General features: G+C 42.2%; 4 protein-coding genes across 4 annotated transcripts; 1 reads left to right on the top strand and 3 right to left on the bottom strand.

Moving 5' to 3' along the window:
* Nucleotides 1-113: 113 nt before the first annotated feature.
* LOC308166635 (ribonuclease P protein subunit p25-like protein) lies at nt 114-1,512 on the bottom strand (the record flags this gene model as incomplete). The annotated part of the gene is made up of 2 exons (XM_080540963.1): nt 1,394-1,512; nt 114-800 (listed from the first exon to the last, which is right to left on the bottom strand). The coding sequence occupies exon 2, from the start codon at nt 783-785 to the stop codon at nt 114-116; it is 672 nt and encodes a 223-aa protein (XP_080397089.1). The 5' UTR covers nt 786-800; nt 1,394-1,512.
* A 6,088-nt stretch (nt 1,513-7,600) lies between these two features.
* On the bottom strand, nt 7,601-9,273 carry LOC308166487 (ribonuclease P protein subunit p25-like protein). The gene is made up of 2 exons (XM_080540809.1): nt 9,177-9,273; nt 7,601-8,582 (listed from the first exon to the last, which is right to left on the bottom strand). The coding sequence occupies exon 2, from the start codon at nt 8,565-8,567 to the stop codon at nt 7,890-7,892; it is 678 nt and encodes a 225-aa protein (XP_080396935.1). The 5' UTR covers nt 8,568-8,582; nt 9,177-9,273; the 3' UTR covers nt 7,601-7,889.
* Nucleotides 9,274-11,953: 2,680 nt separating this feature from the next.
* On the bottom strand, nt 11,954-13,883 carry LOC308166636 (ribonuclease P protein subunit p25-like protein; the record flags this gene model as incomplete). The annotated part of the gene is made up of 2 exons (XM_080540964.1): nt 13,775-13,883; nt 11,954-12,667 (listed from the first exon to the last, which is right to left on the bottom strand). The coding sequence occupies exon 2, from the start codon at nt 12,650-12,652 to the stop codon at nt 11,954-11,956; it is 699 nt and encodes a 232-aa protein (XP_080397090.1). The 5' UTR covers nt 12,653-12,667; nt 13,775-13,883.
* Nucleotides 13,884-16,403: 2,520 nt separating this feature from the next.
* On the top strand, nt 16,404-19,971 carry aste1a (asteroid homolog 1a; the record flags this gene model as incomplete). The annotated part of the gene is made up of 5 exons (XM_080540965.1): nt 16,404-17,522; nt 17,703-17,876; nt 18,057-18,261; nt 18,940-19,120; nt 19,593-19,971. The coding sequence occupies 5 exons, from the start codon at nt 16,404-16,406 to the stop codon at nt 19,969-19,971; spliced, it is 2,058 nt and encodes a 685-aa protein (XP_080397091.1).
* Nucleotides 19,972-21,432: the final 1,461 nt, after the last annotated feature.

The raw sequence follows: 21,432 nt of genomic DNA on the forward strand, positions 1-21,432 counted from the left end.
GAGAGCACATTAATCAGCAGACAGGGACTGTTCTGTGGTCTTCTGAGAGATGTGTTGGTCAACATGAGGCCCACGTTTCACACACAGTATCATTCCTGCCGTGCTCCTCCACCTCAATTCTGGCCTTTGCTTGGCTCTCTGGGTCGCGGAGTCCTAGAGCCTCTCTTTCCTCTACCTCCTCCTCCACCACTACCTCCCTCCCCCCCTCCTCTTTTCCTTTTCCTTTCCTTTCCTTCCTTTCTATGCCCATGCCTCTGTCCTCCAGGTCCCCCTGCATCCTCTTTGGCAGCCTGTACCCACAGTGCATCAGCGTTTCCAGGTGCCTGGTACCCAGGCAGGCTAACATCTAGGGGGTCCTTAGAGAGCAGAACCCAGATCTCAGGCTCCCGGGGGTCCCAAAGCTCCAGGGCCTTGCTGTAAGTCAGACTGGTGTTCTGGTGCAGGCCCTTCATACGGCGTTTTAGAATCTCCACACATGTAATCACCTTAGAGACGCCTTTCCCCATCCCTGTGAACACAATCTGCCGACTTAGTGTCTTTTCCAGCCCCTGAGAGCAGCCTACTTGTTGTGATTCAACGGCACTACGACCTTCATGGCTCTTAGGCTGGTCCCTGTCACCCTCTCCAAGTCTGGGCTTCGCCTCCATGCGGCTCAGAGCGTAGCGCATGAGGTTGCGGATCTTGCTGCCATCTTTGACTCGCACCTCAGGCGTGTCACTGGGGAGGCCAGAGAACGGGCAGGGGCACGACTGCTCCACCGTCCGCGCTTTACTGTAGTTCTCCATGGCAACTGCACCTCACTTGAAAGACAGACAAACACACTTTTGTAAATATATCATAAGTAAAATACAAGTCTAGATATATGAAGCAATAAACTTAGAAATGTAGACCTATATCATTTTAAACTGAAAGGGACAGGCAGAGACAAGAGGTTTAACTCCCAAAAGTCTAATTTCATTGCATCATCCATCCTCACCTTCTGATCCACTATTTTTAAACATGTATTAGAGGAAAAGGTGTGAGTTGGAAATTAAAGACTTTTGGGATGACTGACTGACTACCATGGTCATCAGCAGGTGTAAGGAAAAATACATGATGCCTCGTGGTTTGCTAAGTTACACGTATAGAGCATTTCGTTAAAGTGGAAGCAGGGAATTTATTTATGGCAACTTAAGAGAGGTAGCCTACAACTGGACACGGTATCACAATTGGACAAGGAATCACTATAACGCGAAAGCTTCGTGACCAACTTTGACCTCAGTTTAAAGAGTATAGCAGCAAGGGAACTAGTTTACATTTCCAGGCTCGTCTCATTCTGGTTGTGATGCAGCATAGGAAGTCTCATAATCAACCGTAGTGAAACAAACAGAAGCAATCACTAATTCAATCTTACCAAGGACAGTAGAAATGTGACGCTTCCACACTGACTACAATTAGATGTGGCGTTGCAGGAGAAGTAAATGCAAAGTCGTTTTCGCAAGAGCCTTCGGGCGCATACTGAGATCTTATAGCTTATCGTGTGACGTCAGCAACACTTTCCGGGTCACGTTCAAGTAAATGTCAACAATCTTTCAAAATAAGAGCACAGACCTGTACATTGTGTTAATAATGGAGGCTAAAAGTAAATAATGACAATCACCGTCATATCTTATTGTAATTATCAACAAACTTTTTTTTTAAAGAATAGTTTGTTTATTTTCTAAGCCTAGTTGTGTAAAGAGTATTTGCATTTTGCTCATGGATTATGCTCATTGAATGTTATCTATACCCTGGTAAAGTGATCTGTGTTCTCTGAATGACAATAATCAGCAAGTTCCGTCTTTCGGTTTGGTTTTTGCTAAATTCAATATAATGTGTGTTTCCTTTATCTATAGGCTATAGACTATTATTGTGACATCCTGTCACTTACTTGAAGAACCATCCCACGCCAGTAGGGTATCATCATCAGTGTTGGGCCTTATTTACCTGTAGCCCAGTGGTTTTCAACCCTCTCCTCTGGGACCACCAGCCGTTCCACATCTTTGATCTGTTCCACCACCAGCACACCTGATTCAACTAATCAAGTACAAATCATAATTGCTTTGCACTTGATTAGTTGAATCAGGTGTGGTGGTGGTGGAACAGATCAAATATGTGGAACGGCTGGTGGTCCCCGAGGAGAGGGTTGAAAACCACTGCGTAGCCTATCCGCTTGTTAAGTCTGACGTCAAAAGTGACGTTTAGTCATTTCCGAGTCCAAACCAGAAATTCCCTGCACCAGAGTACCTGTGAACTACAGCGGTAGAATGACAGTTTAATCGTTTTTTAGACTCTGATCTATTCATACAACAAGGGACACAGCACTTTCCCGTTTTCTCCATATTGTCAGGGTATTTGAGCCTCGGAAAAGCGCTATATAAATATAATTTATTATTATTATTATTTCGGCATTTCGAAGACAGCGCCTCAGCCAACGTTGGACCCGGAAACACGTCACGACTTAACAAGCGGATAGTATTTTGGTACCAGAAGAGACTGGTGAAGAGAGTTACACGTTATGTGAGCTGGACATGTAGCCCATGTATAAAGTTCTTGATTAAACGGTTAACCTGCATCCTGGACGACATTCAATTGAATTCAATTCAACTATATATGGATGTATATGCTGACAGTGCACCAGACACAACATGCTGTACTTTTGACAACAGAAGACTGGAGACATCAGACAACATTCAAATAATATGTGACACGTTCTAGTGTTTTGGTCCGCATGTCGGCAACCAATCAAAATGTTCACTTTTATTTTGAAACACGGAAATACATTTCAACGTTGATCACAACACAAACTCGCTCGTCAAGACAAAATACTGTAACGCAATGTATTCGGTGAGTAATCCCCACTGCTACCTAGTTAACTATAACACTACTTCACATTGTGAGCAGGCTCACAAAACAAGCAGTGTTAGTTGATTAGTGATGTGTCATTGATTTTCAACAATGCGGAAATGTATTCACATTTTTCAAAAGAAAAGTCTGAACATTAAATCGAACTATTAGCAGTATCAGTATCCCCCCCCCCCAAGTAAAAGCATGTTTATGTACTGGATAGTGTACTCGCACAGTAAAACACTTTGGAGGCCTCATCAAACTGTCCAATCACTATCCGTATATCATTTTCCTGTTAAGGGGGAAGTAACACATTTAGAAACAAGCAAAAAGGCTACATTTCAATCATAATAGTATACTAGTGGAAACCAGTTCTGGTGGTTACAATGTTTTCTCGTTCCCATATCACTCAGGCTCTTTGTTTTTTACACAAATCTCAGGCACAGTACCAGTCAAAAGTTTGGACACACTTCCCCATTCAATTGCAAGAGCAAGATCTCACGTTCAATTTGGTATCTCCTTTCATCTTCTATGTCAGAGTAAAGACGTGACATCAAGACCAGACACTTGGTCAAGTTAAGATGTATTTTGGGTAAACTATCCCTTTAAATCCAATATATTGGGCCATAATAACCTTGTCCCCAGGCAATTGCGCACAGTGTATATCCGTAAGCCTGGAATAACAATGACTCAAACCTGGTCTGAGTGAGAGTGTATTTACTGAGTAAATTATCTGATTTCAGTAAATCACACAGCTGCAAGGCGTGACTCCGTATCAGAAATGTGTTGTGTGTAAGCACTGGGGTGGGGAGGGTGCTGTGGGAGATGATTGATGTGAGGTAAAGCCAATGGCTATGCAACAGGCAGTTTGTCCTGGTCCTTCTATTGGGTAAAAGTATGTGACTCACCTTTAGCTTCCTTAAATTGATACAAGGGTCGGGGGAGAGACTTTCAGTTACAGCAATCCTGATGTTAGCCTTCTTCAGTTTTTTGGTCAGATCACTCGTAATCTGTGAAGAGGGACAGAGGATAAACATTTTGACATGGCGTAGGGCGTACCTTCCAGAACTGCTGTTTTTCCTGGGTTTATCCCTTACTATCCCCTTCTTCCACGTTCATGCCGTTTTATTGATATTGTTACAAGTTAATACTTGAGTACCAGACTAACCTCATAATCACACTACACATTTAATGAACTATAAAATGCATTGTCAGGGTTAGTCCTACCTTTGAGAAGGTATGTCCCCCCTGGGTTAGGGTCCCAACTCTACTCCACTTGTAGTACTGCAGGATCTTCACTACAGCTTGGTTTACTGTGTTAGCTGAGGGGACTGTGCGGAAGAAGTTGGGATACTTTTTCCTATCAGCCAAAACAGGTGTCGTGGCAGCGAAAGACAGCTGAAATATTTCAGGAGGTGCATAATGTTAGTGGAGAAGACGAGTAGGCTACAATGTCATCATTTGAAATAAGCAATGTGAGTGGTATCTTACACACAAAACAGGGTAATAAAATAAGGGATGAATTCACTTCAATGCTTTGTTCAATGTTCATGAAAAAATTAGAAAAAAAGGACTTTTGACAGTACAATTGAATTTAATAGATTGTTGGGTTGGAAAACAGGCCTACGTTTTATTTCCTGTTGTGATACGTCTGCTGTTCAACATGTTTATTGATCCATTACGTTCAGTTAATCTAAGGCCATACCTGCACAAGATTCCATCCCTGTAGTGATTCAGCAATGATGGACGTTATTGTTGGACACACACCTCCAAAGACCATTAAGTATTTTGGTCCATAGCATATGGCATCAAAGAAGGCTCTCACTCCTTTGGCATTTTCACACTGTAAGAGGATTGAGAGTCAAAAGTGAACTACGACACACCCTGTCATGCATTAATGCTTTCAGAATTTACTTCCAATGCTTGCGCCTCTATGACTGTCTGCAACCCAGTAGTTTACATTTCCACAATATAGATATAGCTCTCTCATGTTTTATTGAAAAAAAATGGGGGCTTGCAAATAAGAACAGTCTTATTTGTCCCCAGTAGTATCCCAGTACAGTAATATGACAATACAACTAAAACATTGTATCAAATCAAATCTCATCAGCACGGCCATTCTTTAGGGCTTGTTCTTTTTTGTATTTGTTATTACTCAAATACTGTAGATTAATAAAAAATACAATAAAAACTTGGTCACCCCCCCAAAATACACTGATAGCTGTTTTAAACACTACTGTAGCTTAATGTTAAGTAAGAAAATAGAATTAAAACAATGTACACAAACACAGCAGCTTGCTGGCGTAAACAGCTGTCAATTAAAACAACAGAAAAAGTTACCTCTGAATCTATTAAGTGAAATTGTATCTCATAGTTTCTCAAGGGAGGCGGTTGACTTCTCAGGTCATGTAGAGCCAGCTGGACAGCTGGCAACACTGATTCTGTGAGATTTCCATCTCCAGGGTTGTTTGTAAGTGGCATAATCCATAAGACTGGCAGTGTGTGGCGAACTTGGGACAGAGATGGCAAAATGAGCAGCCATGGTAGAACCAAGACCTTCCTCACGTTTGCCCATCCACCCATTATTTGTTTTTGTCCCTCTTCGTCACTCTTTCTCGGTCGCTCCTCTTTCTCTCTGCTAATTTTTCTTCAAGCTTGCTGACTCTACCTGCAAGGAAATCTGGTCCTTAAGACCCCACTTTAACTTGACTTGTTAATCCCCATCTGTTCCAGCCAGCCTACTCCATGCACAGAAGGGTGCTACCTCAAGGGAGTCCACTGAGGGGGATGAAGGGATTAAGAGCTGACTACATCTGACCTGGGTCTGTTACTGTAATCCCAGAGAGCATGCATTTGCTATGCTTTGGTTTTGTTCTAAAGACATAACTTGAAGAGTAAAGTGAAATACATTTACAAACATCCTGCCAGTTTTCCATATCGAAATGCACTAGGGATTGGGGCTACACTACAATAAGTATTGGTACAAGGAGTACGGTAGAGTGAAAGCAACACAGTAAAATATTATACCATTTAGTATACACTGGCACTTTTATCCAAAGCAACTGACATTGCAGTAATCAGACAAATTCAGTTGAGTGGATTGCGCTTCACAATACAGATTGACAACGGCCCAAAACATACTGTATAAGCAGTTTTTTAAGGCAAAGAAGTGGAATATTCTGCAATCACCTGATCTCAACCTGATTGAGCATGCATTTCACTTGCTGAAGTCAAAACTAAAGGCAGAAAGACCCACGAACAAACAACAACTGAAGACAGCTGCAGTAAAGGCCTGGCAAAGCATCACAAAGGAAACCCGGCATTTGGTGATGTCCATGGGTTCCAGACCTCAGGCAGTCATTGCCTGCAAAGGATTCTCAACAAAGTATTACAAATTAACATTTTATTTATGATTATGTTAATTTGTCCAATTACATTTGAGCTCCTGAAAATAGGGGACTATGTATAAAAATGGTTGCAATTCCTAAATGTTTCATACAATATTTTTGTTCAACCCCTTGAATTAAAGCTGAAAGCTTGCACTTCAATCGCATCTCGATTGTTTCATTTCAAATCCATTGTGGTGGCATACAGAGAGCAAAATCATGAACATTTTGTCACTGTCCAAATATTTCTGGACCTAACTGTAGTGCACCCTCTTGTGTGTTATTGCGAAGAGGAGAGCTTGCATTTAATTGTACTGTCAAACTCTCCTGTATCTAAGTACATAGAGTAATACAAGAATACAGACAGTATGTATTCTGTTATTCATCAGCGAGGCCATTCTTTCTAATTGGCAAGCAATAATGATGAAACATTTGAAATAAAATATACATTTAGGCTATTCAATAACAACCGACACAATAAAGGTAGGGTAAATACAAAAGACGAAAAAATTAAACACATTACCACAGATTGCAGGGTTGCAGTGCTAACTATTTAAATGCTGGTATGTTTTTAATTTCTCACATATTTAGTGTGAAATGTACAGAACGGTTATAAATGAGTCCCCTGGTCTCTGACAAAACAGTAAATAAGCAGATTTTTGGGATAAAAATATCAACTTACCAAATATTTCCAGGCACATAAGAACGCCAAAGGAAACTACAACTGCTGTAATTCCAGCTGTCATATGAACCAAAAGCACATTGGCTAGTAATGTTGGGCTATTGCAAATAAAGGATAGTATACATGACTTTGTCAATAATTGTCTTTATTTTTAACGAAACATTGAAGATTCACCAGAGCTGACGACTCTTTGTTGAGTCAGGGATAGCCCTACCACCTACCCTAGCCTCAGATCTAAAAGGTCCCTAGGACCAGACTAAAAACCAGAGGGGATAGAGCCTTCGCAAAGGCAGCCCCTAGGCTCTGGAATAGCCTCCTCCTCCACGTCAGATCTGCCCAGAGCATCGAGGCTTTTAAAACATTAGCTAAGACATACTGTACCTCTTCTCCCTGGCCTTTGACCTGAGGTGAGCCTGCCTAGCCGACACTGCACTTTTTGTGTATTTTATTTGTTGTTTTCTGTTAAACACTTTGGGCAGCTGTTTTGTCGTTGCTAAAGATGCTATATAAATAAACATGACTTGACTTGACTAAAAGGGATTTAATAGAGACCCGCAATTTGAGTAGAAATGCCACCTTACTTAATAATACCTCTCAAAACTACCCAAGTGTTAACTGGTCAATTACATTTAATTTCAGAAATGTATTTGAATCATCAAGAATGAAAAAACGTAAAAAAAAGACGTAAGTCTCTTTCAGTTTATTGAGTAAACATTGGAAATATACACCCTATTTGCAAACATTTGAATTGCAATTTCAACTTGAATTGAAACTCAACTGACCCCAAACCTGCCACGAATGACCAAAGGGCCTGTTTTGGGATTTGGCATTTCGATAGAAAATGAGAGCACATTAATCAGCAGACAGGGACTGTTCTGTGGTCTTCTGAGAGATGTGTTGGTCAACATGAGGCCCGAGTTTCACACCCAGTATCATTCCTGCCGTGCTCCTCCACCTCAATTCTGGCCTTTGCTTGGCTCTCTGGGTCTCCCAGTCCATCTTGCAGAGCCTCTCTTTCCTCTACCTCCTCCTCCACCACTACCTCCCTCCCCCCCATCTCTTTTCCTTTTCCTTTCCTTTCCTTCCTTTCTATGCCCATGCCTCTGTCCTCCAGGTCCCCCTGTATCCTCTTTGGCAGCCTGTACCCACAGTGCATCAGCGTTTCCAGGTGCCTGGTACCCAGGCAGGCTAACATCTAGGGGGTCCTTAGAGAGCAGAACCCAGATCTCAGGCTCCCGGGGGTCCCAAAGCTCCAGGGCCTTGCTGTAAGTCAGACTGGTGTTCTGGTGCAGGCCCTTCATACGGCGTTTTAGAATCTCCACACATGTAATCACCTTAGAGACGCCTTTCCCCATCCCTGTGAACACAATCTGCCGACTTAGTGTCTTTTCCAGCCCCTGAGAGCAGCCTACTTGTTGTGATTCAACGGCACTACGACCTTCATGGCTCTTAGGCTGGTCCCTGTCACCCTCTCCAAGTCTGGGCTTCGCCTCCATGCGGCTCAGAGCGTAGCGCATGAGGTTGCGGATCTTGCTGCCATCTTTGACTCGCACCTCAGGCGTGTCACTGGGGAGGCCAGAGAACGGGCAGGGGCACGACTGCTCCACCGTCCGCGCTTTACTGTAGTTCTCCATGGCAACTGCACCTCACTTGAAAGACAGACAAACACACTTTTGTAAATATATCATAAGTAAAATACAAGTCTAGATATATGAAGCAATAAACTTAGAAATGTAGACCTATATCATTTTAAACTGAAAGGGACAGGCAGAGACAAGAGGTTTAACTCCCAAAAGTCTAATTTCATTGCATCATCCATCCTCACCTTCTGATCCACTATTGTTAAACATGTATTAGAGGAAAAGGTGTGAGTTGGAAATTAAAGACTTTTGGGATGACTGACTGACTACCATGATCATCAGCAGGTGTAAGGAAAAATAAATGATGCCTCGTGGTTTGCTAAGTTACACGTATAGAGCATTTCGTTAAAGTGGAAGCAGGGAATTTATTTATGGCAACTTAAGAGAGGTAGCCTACAATTGGACACGGTATCACAATTGGACAAGGAATGACTATAACGCGAAAGCTTCGTGACCAACTCTGACCTCAGTTTAAAGAGTATAGCTAGCGAGGGAACTAGTTTACATTTCCAGGCTCGTCTCATTCTGGTTGTGATGCAGCATAGGAAGTCTCATAATCAACCGTAGTGAAACAAACAGAAGCAATCACTAATTCAATCTTACCAAGGACAGTAGAAATGTGACGCTTCCACACTGACTACAATTAGATGTGGCGTTGCAGCAGAAGTAAATGCAAAGTCGTTTTCGCAAGAGCCTTCGGGCGCATACTGAGATCTTATCATGTGACGTCAGCAACACTTTCCGGGTCACGTTCAAGTAAATGTCAACAATCCTTCAAAATAAGAGCACAGGCCTGTACATTGTGTTAATAATGAAGGCTAAAAGTAAATAATGACAATCACCGTCATATCTTATTGTAATTATCAACAAACTTTTTTTTTAAAGAATAGTTTGTTTATTTTCTAAGCCTAGTTGTGTAAAGAGTATTTGCATTTTGCTCATGGATTATGCTCATTGAATGTTATCTATACCCTGGTAAAGTGATCTGTGTTCTCTGAATGACAATAATCAGCAAGTTCCGTCTTTCGGTTTGGTTTTTGCTAAATTCAATATAATTTGTGTTTCCTTTATCTATAGGCTATAGACTATTATTGTGACATCCTGTCACTTACCTGAAGAACCACCCCACGCCAGTAGGGTATCATCATCAGTGTTGGGCCTTATTTACCTGTAGCCCAGTGGTTTTCAACCCTCTCCTCTGGGACCACCAGCCGTTCCACATCTTTTATCTGTTCCACCACCAGCACACCTGATTCAACTAATCAAGTACAAATCATAACTGCTTTGCACTTGATTAGTTGAATCAGGTGTGGTGGTGGTGGAACAGATCAAATATGTAGAACGGCTGGTGGTCCCCGAGGAGAGGGTTGAAAACCACTGCGTAGCCTATCCGCTTGTTAAGTCTGACGTCAAAAGTGACGTTTAGCCATTTCCGAGTCCAAACCAGAAATTCCCTGCACCAGAGTACCTGTGAACTACAGCGGTAGAATGACAGTTTAATCGTTTTTTAGACTCGGATCTATTCATACAACAAGGGACACAGCACTTTCCCGTTTTCTCCATATTGTCAGGGTATTTGAGCCTCGGAAAAGCGCTATATAAATATAATTTATTATTATTATTATTTCGGCATTTCGAAGACAGCGCCTCAGCCAACGTTGGACCCGGAAACACGTCACGACTTAACAAGCGGATAGTATTTTGGTACCAGAAGAGACTGGTGAAGAGAGTTACACGTTATGTGAGCTGGACATGTAGCCCATGTATAAAGTTCTTGATTAAACGGTTAACCTGCATCCTGGACGACATTCAATTGAATTAAATTCAACTATATATGGATGTATATGCTGACAGTGCACCAGACACAACATGCTGTACTTTTGACAACAGAAGACTGGAGACATCAGACAACATTCAAATAATATGTGACACGTTCTAGTGTTTTGGTCCGCATGTCGGCAACCAATCAAAATGTTCACTTTTATTTTGAAACACGGAAATACATTTCAACGTTGATCACAACACAAACTCGCTCGTCAAGACAAAATACTGTAACGCAATGGATTCGGTGAGTAATCCCCACTGCTACCTAGTTAACTATAACACTACTTCACATTGTGAGCAGGCTCACAAAACAAGCAGTGTTAGTTGATTAGTGATGTGTCATTGATTTTCAACAATGCGGAAATGTATTCACATTTTTCAAAAGAAAAGTCTGAACATTAAATCGAACTATTAGCAGTATCAGTATCCCCCCCAGCCCCCCCCCCCCCCCCAAGTAAAAGCATGTTTATGTACTGGATAGTGTACTCACACAGTAAAACACTTTGGAGGCCTCATCAAACTGTCCAATCACTATCCGTATATCATTTTCCTGTTAAGGGGGAAGTAACACATTTAGAAACAAGCAAAAAAGGCTACATTTCAATCATAATAGTATACTAGTGGAAACCAGTTCTGGTGGTTACAATGTTTTCTCGTTCCCATATCACTCAGGCTCTTTGTTTTTTACACAAATCTCTACAGGTATAGTACCAGTCAAAAGTTTGGACACACTTCCCCATTCAATTGCAAGAGCAAGATCTCACGTTCAATTTGGTATCTCCTTTCATCTTCTATGTCAGAGTAAAGACGTGACATCAAGACCAGACACTTGGTCAAGTTAAGATGTATTTTGGGTAAACTATCCCTTTAAATCCAATATATTGGGCCATAATAACCTTGTCCCCAGGCAATTGCGCACAGTGTATATCCGTAAGCCTGGAATAACAATGACTCAAACCTGGTCTGAGTGAGAGTGTATTTACTGAGTAAATTATCTGATTTCAGTAAATCACACAGCTGCAAGGCGTGGCTCCGTATCAGAAATGTGTTGTGTGTAAGCACTGGGGTGGGGAGGGTGCTGTGGGAGATGATTGATGTGAGGTAAAGCCAATGGCTATGCAACAGGCAGTTTGTCCTGGTCCTTCTATTGGGTAAAAGTATGTGACTCACCTTTAGCTTCCTTAAATTGATACAAGGGTCGGGGGAGAGACTTTCAGTTACAGCAATCCTGATGTTAGCCTTCTTCAGTTTTTAGGTAAAAAAAATAATTAAAAAAAATAAGACGTAAGTCTCTTTCAGTTTATTGAGTAAACATTGGAAATATACACCCTATTTGCAAACATTTGAATTGCAATTTCAACTTGAATTGAAACTCAACTGTCCCCAAACCTGCCACGAATGACCAAAGGGCCTGTTTTGGGATATGGCATTTCGATAGAAAATGAGAGCACATTAATCAGCAGACAGGGACTGTTCTGTGGTCTTCTGAGAGATGTGTTGGTCAACATGAGGCCCAAGTTTCACACCCAGTATCATTCCTGCCATGCTCCTCCACCTCAATTCTGGCCTTTGCTTGGCTCTCTGGGTCGCCCAGTCCATCTTGCAGAGCTTCCCTTTCCTCTACCTCCTCCTCCACCACTACCTCCCTCCCCCCCTCCTCTTTTCCTTCTATTCCCATGCCTCTGTCCTCCAGGTCCCCCTGTATCCTCTTTGGCAGCCTGTACCCACAGTGCATCAGCGTTTCCAGGTGCCTGGTATCCAGGCAGGCTAACATCTAGGGGGTCCTTAGAGAGCAGAACCCAGATTGCGGGTAGGTTCCTGCTAACGGTGAGGCTGTCCAGCCCTGCCTCGGGCTCCAGGGGCTCCCAAATCTCCAGGGCCGTGCTGTAAGTCAGCCTGGTGTTCTGGTGCAGGCCCTTCATACGGCGTTTTAGAATCTCCACACATGTAATCACCTTAGAGACGCCTTTCCCCATCCCTGTGAACACAACCTGCCGACTTAGTGTCTTTTCCAGCCCCTGAGAGCAGCCTACTTGTTGTGATTCAACGGCACTACGACCTTCATGGCTCTTAGGCTGGTCCCTGTCACCCTCTCCAAGTCTGGGCTTCGCCTCCATGCGGCTCAGAGCATAGCGCATGAGGTTGCGGATCTTGCTGCCATCTTTGACTCGCACCTCAGGCGTGTCACTGGGGAGGCCAGAGAACGGGCAGGGGCACGGCTGCTCCACCGTCCGCGCTTTACTGTAGTTCTCCATGGCAACTGCACCTCACTTGAAAGACAGACAAACACACTTTAATAAATATATATAAGTAAAATACAAGTCTAGATATATGAAGCAATAAACTTAGAATGTAGGCCTATATCATTTTAAACTGAAAGGGACAGGCAGAGACAAGAGGTTTAACTCCCAAAAGTCTAATTTCATTGCATCATCCATCCTCACCTTCTGATCCACTATTTTTAAACATGTATTAGAGGAAAAGGTGTGAGTTGGAAATTAAAGACTTTTGGGATGACTGACTGACTACCATGATCATCAGCAGGTGTAAGGAAAAATAAATTATGCCTCATGGCTTGCTAGGTTACACGTATAGAGCATTTCGTTAAAGTGGAAGTAGGGAATGTATTTATGGCAACTTGAGAGGTACAATTGGACACAGTATCACAATTGGACAAGGAATCACTATAACGCGAAAGCTTCGTGACCAACTCTGACCTTAGTTTAAAGCAGCGGTTCCCAACCTATACTGCAAGTGGGCCGCCAAATCATGGGCAAACAAATGTTTTTTTTGTTACAAAAACGTTTTAATTTTAAAAAGATAAAAAATCTTGGATTGAACAGCCTTGATCGTATTGTGTGTGGTGTGCGCCGATATTTCCATCCGAAAAGAATAAGTCAGCTCGCTTCTTGATTGGCTACATTCCATCCCAATCGGACTCGCGAACAGGGTTGCCAGATGGGATCGACATTTTCCACCCTAACCACAGTCTAAAACCGCTAATTCCACCCCCCAAAAAACGAGCCCATCTGGCAACCCTAGTCGGGAGTCGGGAGTTGCCCACACACATAAGGATGTTTGGTCGTAAATATTGAACACGTCGTTGTTTTGAGCGCTAGTGCGCGTTTCATGCGCGTGCACGCGTGCTAGCTGTGCGCGCTAGGCTACAGTGGGCCGCGAATACTGTAGAGATTGGGAAAGTGGGCCGTGAGTCCAAAAAGGTTGGGAACCGCTGGTTTAAAGAGTATAGCTAGCAAGGGAACTAGTTTACATTTCCAGGCTCGTCCGGGGCGATCATTCTGGTTGTGATGCAGCATAGGAAGTCTCATAATCAACCGTAGTGAAACAAACAGAAGCAATCACTAATTCAATCTTACCAAGGACAGTAGAAATGTGACGCTTCCACACTGACTACAATTAGATGTGGCGTTGCAGCAGAAGTAAATGCAAAGTCGTTTTCGCAAGAGCCTTCGGGCGCATACTGAGATCTTATCGTGTGACGTCAGCAACACTTTCCGGGTCACGTTCAAGTAAATGTCAACAATCCTTCAAAATAAGAGCACAGACCTGTACATTGTGTTAATAATGAAGGCTAAAAGTAAATAATGACAATCACCGTTATATCTTATTGTAATTATCAACAAACTTTTTAAAAAAGAATAGTTTGTTTATTTTCTAAGCCTAGTTGTGTAAAGAGTATTTGCATTTTGCTCATTGAATGTTATCTATACCCTGGTAAAGTGATCTGTGTTCTCTGAATGACAATAATCAGCAAGTTCCGTCTTTCGGTTTGGTTTAGCCTATAGTATTTTGGTACCAGAAGAGACTGGGTGAAGAGAGTTACACGTTATGTGAGCTGGACATGTAGCCCATATATTAAGTTATTGATTAAACGGTTTACCTGCATCCTGGACGACATTCAATTTATTATCACAAGTTAAGTTACCACACATATTTACTATTTCTAAATGCTTAAACAAGTTTAACGTAAAAATACAAATAATAATCCTTATATAGCCTACACTCGAGATCGGTGAGCGAAGTTCCACTATTGTCGTTCCAGAACAGAGATGGTAGCGTCAAATGGAACGTCACTGGAGACACCTAGGCTGTGTTCTAAAATGCGTTCTTGTACACAGCCCCAAACAAGCGCTCGTGAGCTTAGAATGATAAGGTTCTATCTCCGTTTAGGGCAGTTCAGAGATATTGAGCATCAAAGTTTTTACATTCCATTATGTTTTGTGAGATGGAACCTTTGTATTTTATTAATTACTAACTCAAAAATGTCAACATTTAAAAAAATAACACCACACAAGGCATTAATAAACACCTAATGTATCAGATTATGTAAAAAAAACAACTCAATTTTGACAAAAATGGAGATAGAACCTTATAATTCTAACGTCACGCGCTACCAAAATGATAATGCAGATCTGTGGCTGTCAAACCTCATCATCAGTGCAACATCAACCATGGTTAACAACACAGAGCGACACGACCAGAAGCTGAACCGGAGTCATCTTCGACCCCGAGTCGAGAATTACCCCACAGGGTGTTGTGCTAGTAGTGTAAAACACCTTAAATACACTCCATTATGGATTTTCATCGCGCCAAACACGAGCTCACATCGTGACGTTAGAATTATACGGTTCTATCTCCATTTTTGTCAAAATTGAGTTTTTTACATAGTCTGATCCATTAGGTGTTTATTAATGCCTGTGTGGTGTTATTTTTTAAATGTTGACATTTTTGAGTTAGTAATTCCTAAAATACAAAGGTTCCATCTCACTGAACATAATGGAATGTAAAAACTTTGACGCTCAATATCTCTGAACTACCCTAAACGGAGATAGAACCTTATAATTCTAAGCTCACGACATGACAAGTGTTTTCGTTTTCCGAATCCCCCGCAGAATCCGACTCCCCTTCGTGTTATTAGTAAACTATTGCGTAAGTGCCCCCGTAGTTCATGATCGTGAATGTTATAACGTACATTATGGGTCAGATATCACTAGTGCCATTCTGAGGTTCGCATTGCCATGTGTTCGGCTTAAAACCTAAAATATACGATCGCATCGAACTAAATAAAAATAAGCGTAATTGAGAATAAGCAAATGCGCGTTCATCACACGAATGGCACTAATGATAGGCGACCCATAACGTACAGTACGTACGCTATAACATCCACGATAATGAACTACGAACTACTTACACGTATATTGGGTATATTGTTGTTGGGTATATTGTTACACTAAGGCTGTCTAACTAATACGAAGGGGAGTCAGATTCTGTGGGGAGTTGGCACAACACTGGATCAGTTTCGTTTCTGTCAAACATGAAAGTCACAACACGAGTCACATGTCTTTGTGTGCCAATTGTTTACAGTGAGACAATTTGGAAGAAAAGTGTTTTTGAATTTGATAATCAATCAGATATTACATTTACATTAGATTGACCTGTTTACAGTTCAGGTCTGTAGGCGTATTTGTTCTTTGTTATACATGTTTCCCATATGACTGTATTATGATGTAATTAATACAAATGTGTTGAAATAATTCATATGAAAAATAAATAATAATCGACTCAAACATTCAATGGTCCATGTGTTATTGTTGCACACCAAGATGTGTCAGTAGCCCTGTGTGCCCTAGTTTGAATAACCTTTGCATTTATACAAACAAGTGTATGATCATACTGATAAAAGTTGATGAGGGCAATGAGGTATCAAAAGTGAAACTTAAGGAAATGAAAACTCATGACCTGAGACAAGGTATAAAGTCTCACACTGTCTTCAGAAGACCGCAACGCGTCGGCATAGCCACTCCTAAGGCTTTTTAATTTTTTCTACAATAAGAGTGCCTTGGTTCCCCTTTTTTCTTGGATATTACTGCACCTCTCTCCAAAGAGCACCTTATTGGGATTATTACTCTCCAAACAGAAGCGCTTCTCTCCTCTGCTTTCTCACACTGTCAATTGAGAAAGACATAACCTCCGAGACAGCACACCATGGGTGTCCAGGGTTTGACCAGCTTGGTCGAGGAGAACAAAAGACACATTTATCAAGATGTTAATTTCAGAAATACAAAGCTAGTCATCGATGGTTGTAATCTTTACCACTTGCTTTATTTTGATAATGGTTTGGATCAGAGTCATGGTGGCGATTATGATTTATTCGCTTGTCTGGTTGACCGGTTCTTCAAGGCTCTGAGAGACTGCGACATTGACCCCTATGTGGTGTTGGATGGGGGCTCTGACTACACTGATAAGAAGCTTGTTACTCTCAGAAAACGAGCCCAAGATAAGATCCAAAAGGCACACAAAGTGTCCATTGGACTTCAGGAGAACGTTTTACCAGCCCTCATCAAAGATGTCTTCAAACAGGTCCTCTTCAGCTTGAAGGTGCCATTTGCGCAGTGTATCGGTGAGGCAGACCAAGAAATTGCTTCCCTGGCAAGTCAGTGGAACTGCCCAGTGCTGTCCGATGACAGTGACTTTTATGTCTTTGACCTCCCAGCAGGTTTTCTACCAATTTCCCATTTTCGATGGAAGGAGATATCTGCACATCAAAGTAACTCCCAGAGGTACATCCCCTCTCAGCACTTCACCACAGCAAACTTCTGCGCTCACTTTAAGTTAAACCGGCAACTCCTCCCAGTTTTTGCTGCCATGGCGGGAAATGACTACATCAAGCTACATGACATGGGCCTGACCATCCAGTGGGCCGATTATTCAGAGGTGAGCGGCAGGTTTTCCCATCTCGATGGCCTGTTGCGTTGGCTTTCTGGCTTCCAAAAACAGCACCAGGCCTTGGAAGCTTTCCTCACGCTCATTGATAATGGTGACAGGCCGAAATTGGCTGCCGCAAGCCGAGGCCTCTCCCTGGGCATAGAAGAGTACACGGTCCTCCCCAGCTGCCTGGCACGGTTCTTTGATAGAGGGGTGCCCTTCACTTGTCTCCCCGAGCCCCTTAGGGTTCTCCCTGACTGGACTTTGCTGCCATTTACGGAGGGACGGCTCACCTCTGTCGTTGTGGACGCGCTGGTCCTGAGGAGGGTGTCACAGAGCGCCTACGTGGAAGACACCCGCCTGCCCAGTGGTAACGCCACTTCACGCCCTATACGGCAGGTAATAATAATCAGAATAATCATTTATTTGCTTTATATTTAGCACATACTTTGAAATACAGTGACATTTCAAGGCATTTCACAGGTAGGAAATAGGCCACAATTTAAAAAAATAAAATAAAATAATAATAATCCGCGAGAAGTAGAAGAAATTAATGTGCTATGTTATGTATGTGTACAGATACTGTACGGCCTGCTGCTGGGTGTGAGGAGAGGGGACAGGCAGAGCCTGGAGCTGGCAGGAAAGTTAACCGTGGAGGAGTATGACAGGGAGGGACGGGAGCTGGTCAGTCTAAAGGTGGAACTGGCCCTGCCCAGCACTGCAGGACAGCTGCAGTTGGACACACTGGATAGGGTATGTACTGTACTGTAAATCTTTAAATACAGATTACTAGCAAAAACATTAAACAGAACATGAATGTACACTATTTGCTATTAACACAAAAATAAAAGCATACACTCACCTATAGTGATGTTGGACTCAAACTCGGATTACTCCAAATTATGAGATTAATTAAATGGTCTTGTCCCTTAGGCGCCACAGTCAATACGGCTTATGACCCTTTTGGAGACCCTTGGTGTGACCCAGTGCATTTTGAAAATCGTCCCACCTCATCTGCGTTGTCCTGTGAGTAGCACCTGCTACTGGTGGACTCACTCCCATCCCCAGCCGGACAGACATCTGCTTCAAGCTCTGCTGTTGGGTATGGTGTACGGAGAGCTGTGCAGACAAAAGAGAGGTATGGCCCGATGTGTGAATACACACATATTTACCATTTAGTTTGTAGCAGTATAGAAATTACTTTATTGTATGGATAATCAATCTAGCAATTTATTGCTTGCGTCACAACATTTAGAAACAGAAATATGCTCAGTGTGTTAACGTGAATGTCTAAATGCTAAATTCAAAGGGTGCTCTTAAACCGACAAAGCAATCAGCCAAATAAATGTTTGTTATTAAGAGCAATGCAAGGGGGGAGGGCCGAGGTGAATATCATGTATTTTATTAAGATGGGGAAGAGTTTAGCTTCATAAAACCAGCCTGATCTCACAAGCTCACATTCTGTTTCACTTCAATTGAAACAAAACATGAAGTTGGTCTGCTTGACAAGGCTAGAGGAAGTTCCAGCCCAGACAATATTGCAATAGATAAGATATGGATAGCTCCTTACTATATTGTGTATTGTATAACATGAAGATTGCAAAGTAAACAGGGTTATGGTTTCATTGTACAGTTTACAACCTGTATATGACCAATAAACATTGACTGTCTGTATTCACAGAGTAGGAGCTGGGGGTTGATTGGTCGGGATTTAGAGATTGAAGTGTGTGAGGTGCTACCACTAACTCCTCCCTCTGTGTGTGTGTGTGTGTGTGTGTGTGTGTGTGTGTGTGTGTGTGTGTGTGTGTGTGTGTAGAGACAGGGCAGAGGGAGGACGAGCCAGTGTTTTCAAAGCTGAGTCAGCTGATTCAAGGAGGTAGAAAAGGGCTGGATCGGAAGGTTGCCCATGCCTACAGCCAATGGCAGTGTTGCCTGAGGGACAGCCTTCATCTCAATCAGCTTCTGTGCCTCCCTCTAGCTGATCCCCATTGTGCCTGGTAAGCTGTCACATTCTAAACCTTATTGCACACAATCCCAAAAACATATTTCTCTATTGATTATTATTATATGGTGACTACAAGCAACAATAGCTATTTAAATTACTAGGGAGACACTGAAATGTTCTTATTAAGTGGCTGCAGTCAATTCCTGATATGCACATTTGAATTGGCCTTTAGGGCAAGACCAGGGTCGCACTCAGGAGGTGGCTCTTACTGAATGTTGTACAAAAAATAATACACACACACACACACTTCAATGGAGCAGGTTCAGGGGGTAAGAGCCTTGCTCAGTTGCACAACATACTCTACATGTCAGAGAGGCATGTCTGTTCTACACAATATATTCAATTCATACTCAAACCTTCCACAATGTCCCTCATTGAGAGGCCCTGAAAAGCCACAAAATGCAATCAAATTACTTACCTATTATTGTATCACTAACCTGACATCTCTCTTTGGTGATGACCAGGCTGTACAAGGGCACTCTGGTTCATCAGCTTGTGGTGAAACTGAGAGGGGGGGCTACCCCAGACTCTCTCCTGATCGGAAGCCCTTCATCTAAGAAGCTGTACAGGTCCATGTTGAAAGTGGTGCAATCCCAGAAGAGGGCAACAGAAGTGATCAGGCAACAGAGTGCAGTCGCATCACCCCGGCAACCGCCACTGGACATCATGACGATGGATCTGCACATGCTGGCACTGGAGCAAGACGAGGACAATGATGGTGCAGGGAGGAAGACGAAGCCAGAGGAGGATCAAGGCTACGAGTTGGTCTCAGTACGCACCCGCTACAAGCGAGCACGGAATCCATTGCTTTCCCGTCAGCGGGGGCGTAGTGGCTGGGATTAAGGGACTGTCCCATACACACATCAAAACAGAATGGCAGTAGAAATGCAAGGAACATTTCTTATCCTAAAAGCAATGTTATTAACCTTTTACATATTATCTCCAAATGTTGTAAATAATGTCAATGAATTTGAATAATAATATATTTTCTGTTCCAACCTTTGTCTTGTTGCTGTTGTGAATTGTCATGTTTTGAATGGTCTGCAACACCAGCATTAACTTCAAGATGTAAATTAATGTTAATTTACAGACAGACAGACACAGCCACACACACACACACACACACACACACACACACACACACAGTTTGTCTCATCCATTATACACATCATTTTGCATTGACTGTCCCTTTTAGTATCGTTAAAAACATCACTGGCCTACACAGACACACACACTGTAGCCTACATACACACAGGTGAAAACATCATAGGATGCTCCTTGAAAACAAGGTCTAAAAAGTCTCTTCTTTGGAGGCCAGCTGCGTGCCGGCTTCTATTGTAATTGTTCAATTTTTCTCTTCAGTGATGCCTTCAAAGTAACACTCAAGTCAATCATCAGCAGACACTGATAAAAGATTTATAAAAATTTTAATGTACACGTTTATTCTCATACCGTCACAACATACTGGCGTCAGCTGTGTAATACGCACAAATCATAAATAAAAAATAATTAAAATAAACATTGAATTTGAGTCAGTCTCCTTATTGGTTTACCAAAGCATCATGGACTTTGAGCATAGCTGATTTTACCTTTCATACAGACGGAAGCAGAGAGATAGCTTCACAAAAATAATTGTGGAAAGAAAAAGTAATTGAACGTAGCCACTAGCAGAGTCATTCTGTTTCCTTAACCATAGAACAAAGGAGTATTTCACGAAGCAAAATCAATTGGCTCCTATGTTAAACTTCAAGCGCCTTTACAGTGACCTGTGTAAGTAATGAGACAGTGAAGCATTTTTCTTTTGGAATTAACCTCATATTAAGTGTTTGATTTCAAATCCAAACTCTGGGAGTATAGAGCCAAAAGCAGAAAAAACACTTCACTGTCATTACTTACGCAGGGCACTGTATATCGCCTGTAAGGAAAGCTACATTTTAAATACACATGGAATAACTACGTACTGTAATTCAATACAGTACAAAAACTATATGCTCTCTTAACAAAACAGAACATCAGAGAGACCTGATCTGAATATCAATAAAAATAAGCCAGTTAAAAGTTATTGCTTTGTGAAATACAACTCCGGTATGTCCGACTGTACCAAAACAAGGCCTCAGAGGCCCCTGAAAGGAGCGTAAAGAGAAAATGTGCTTAAGATGGCCACTTTAGGCCCAGAAACACAAGAGATACAGTAGACAAGATGTACTGTATACTAGGACCAGTGCATTATGTGTGGGTCATCGGGACAAATACATATTCACACTTTCATTTGACTACGGACTGCACAGGTTAACATACTGTATC

Source organism: Nansenia antarctica (genome assembly GCF_963989245.1).
Source record: "Nansenia antarctica genome assembly, chromosome: 10".
Taxonomy (NCBI): Eukaryota; Metazoa; Chordata; class Actinopteri; order Argentiniformes; family Microstomatidae; genus Nansenia; species Nansenia antarctica.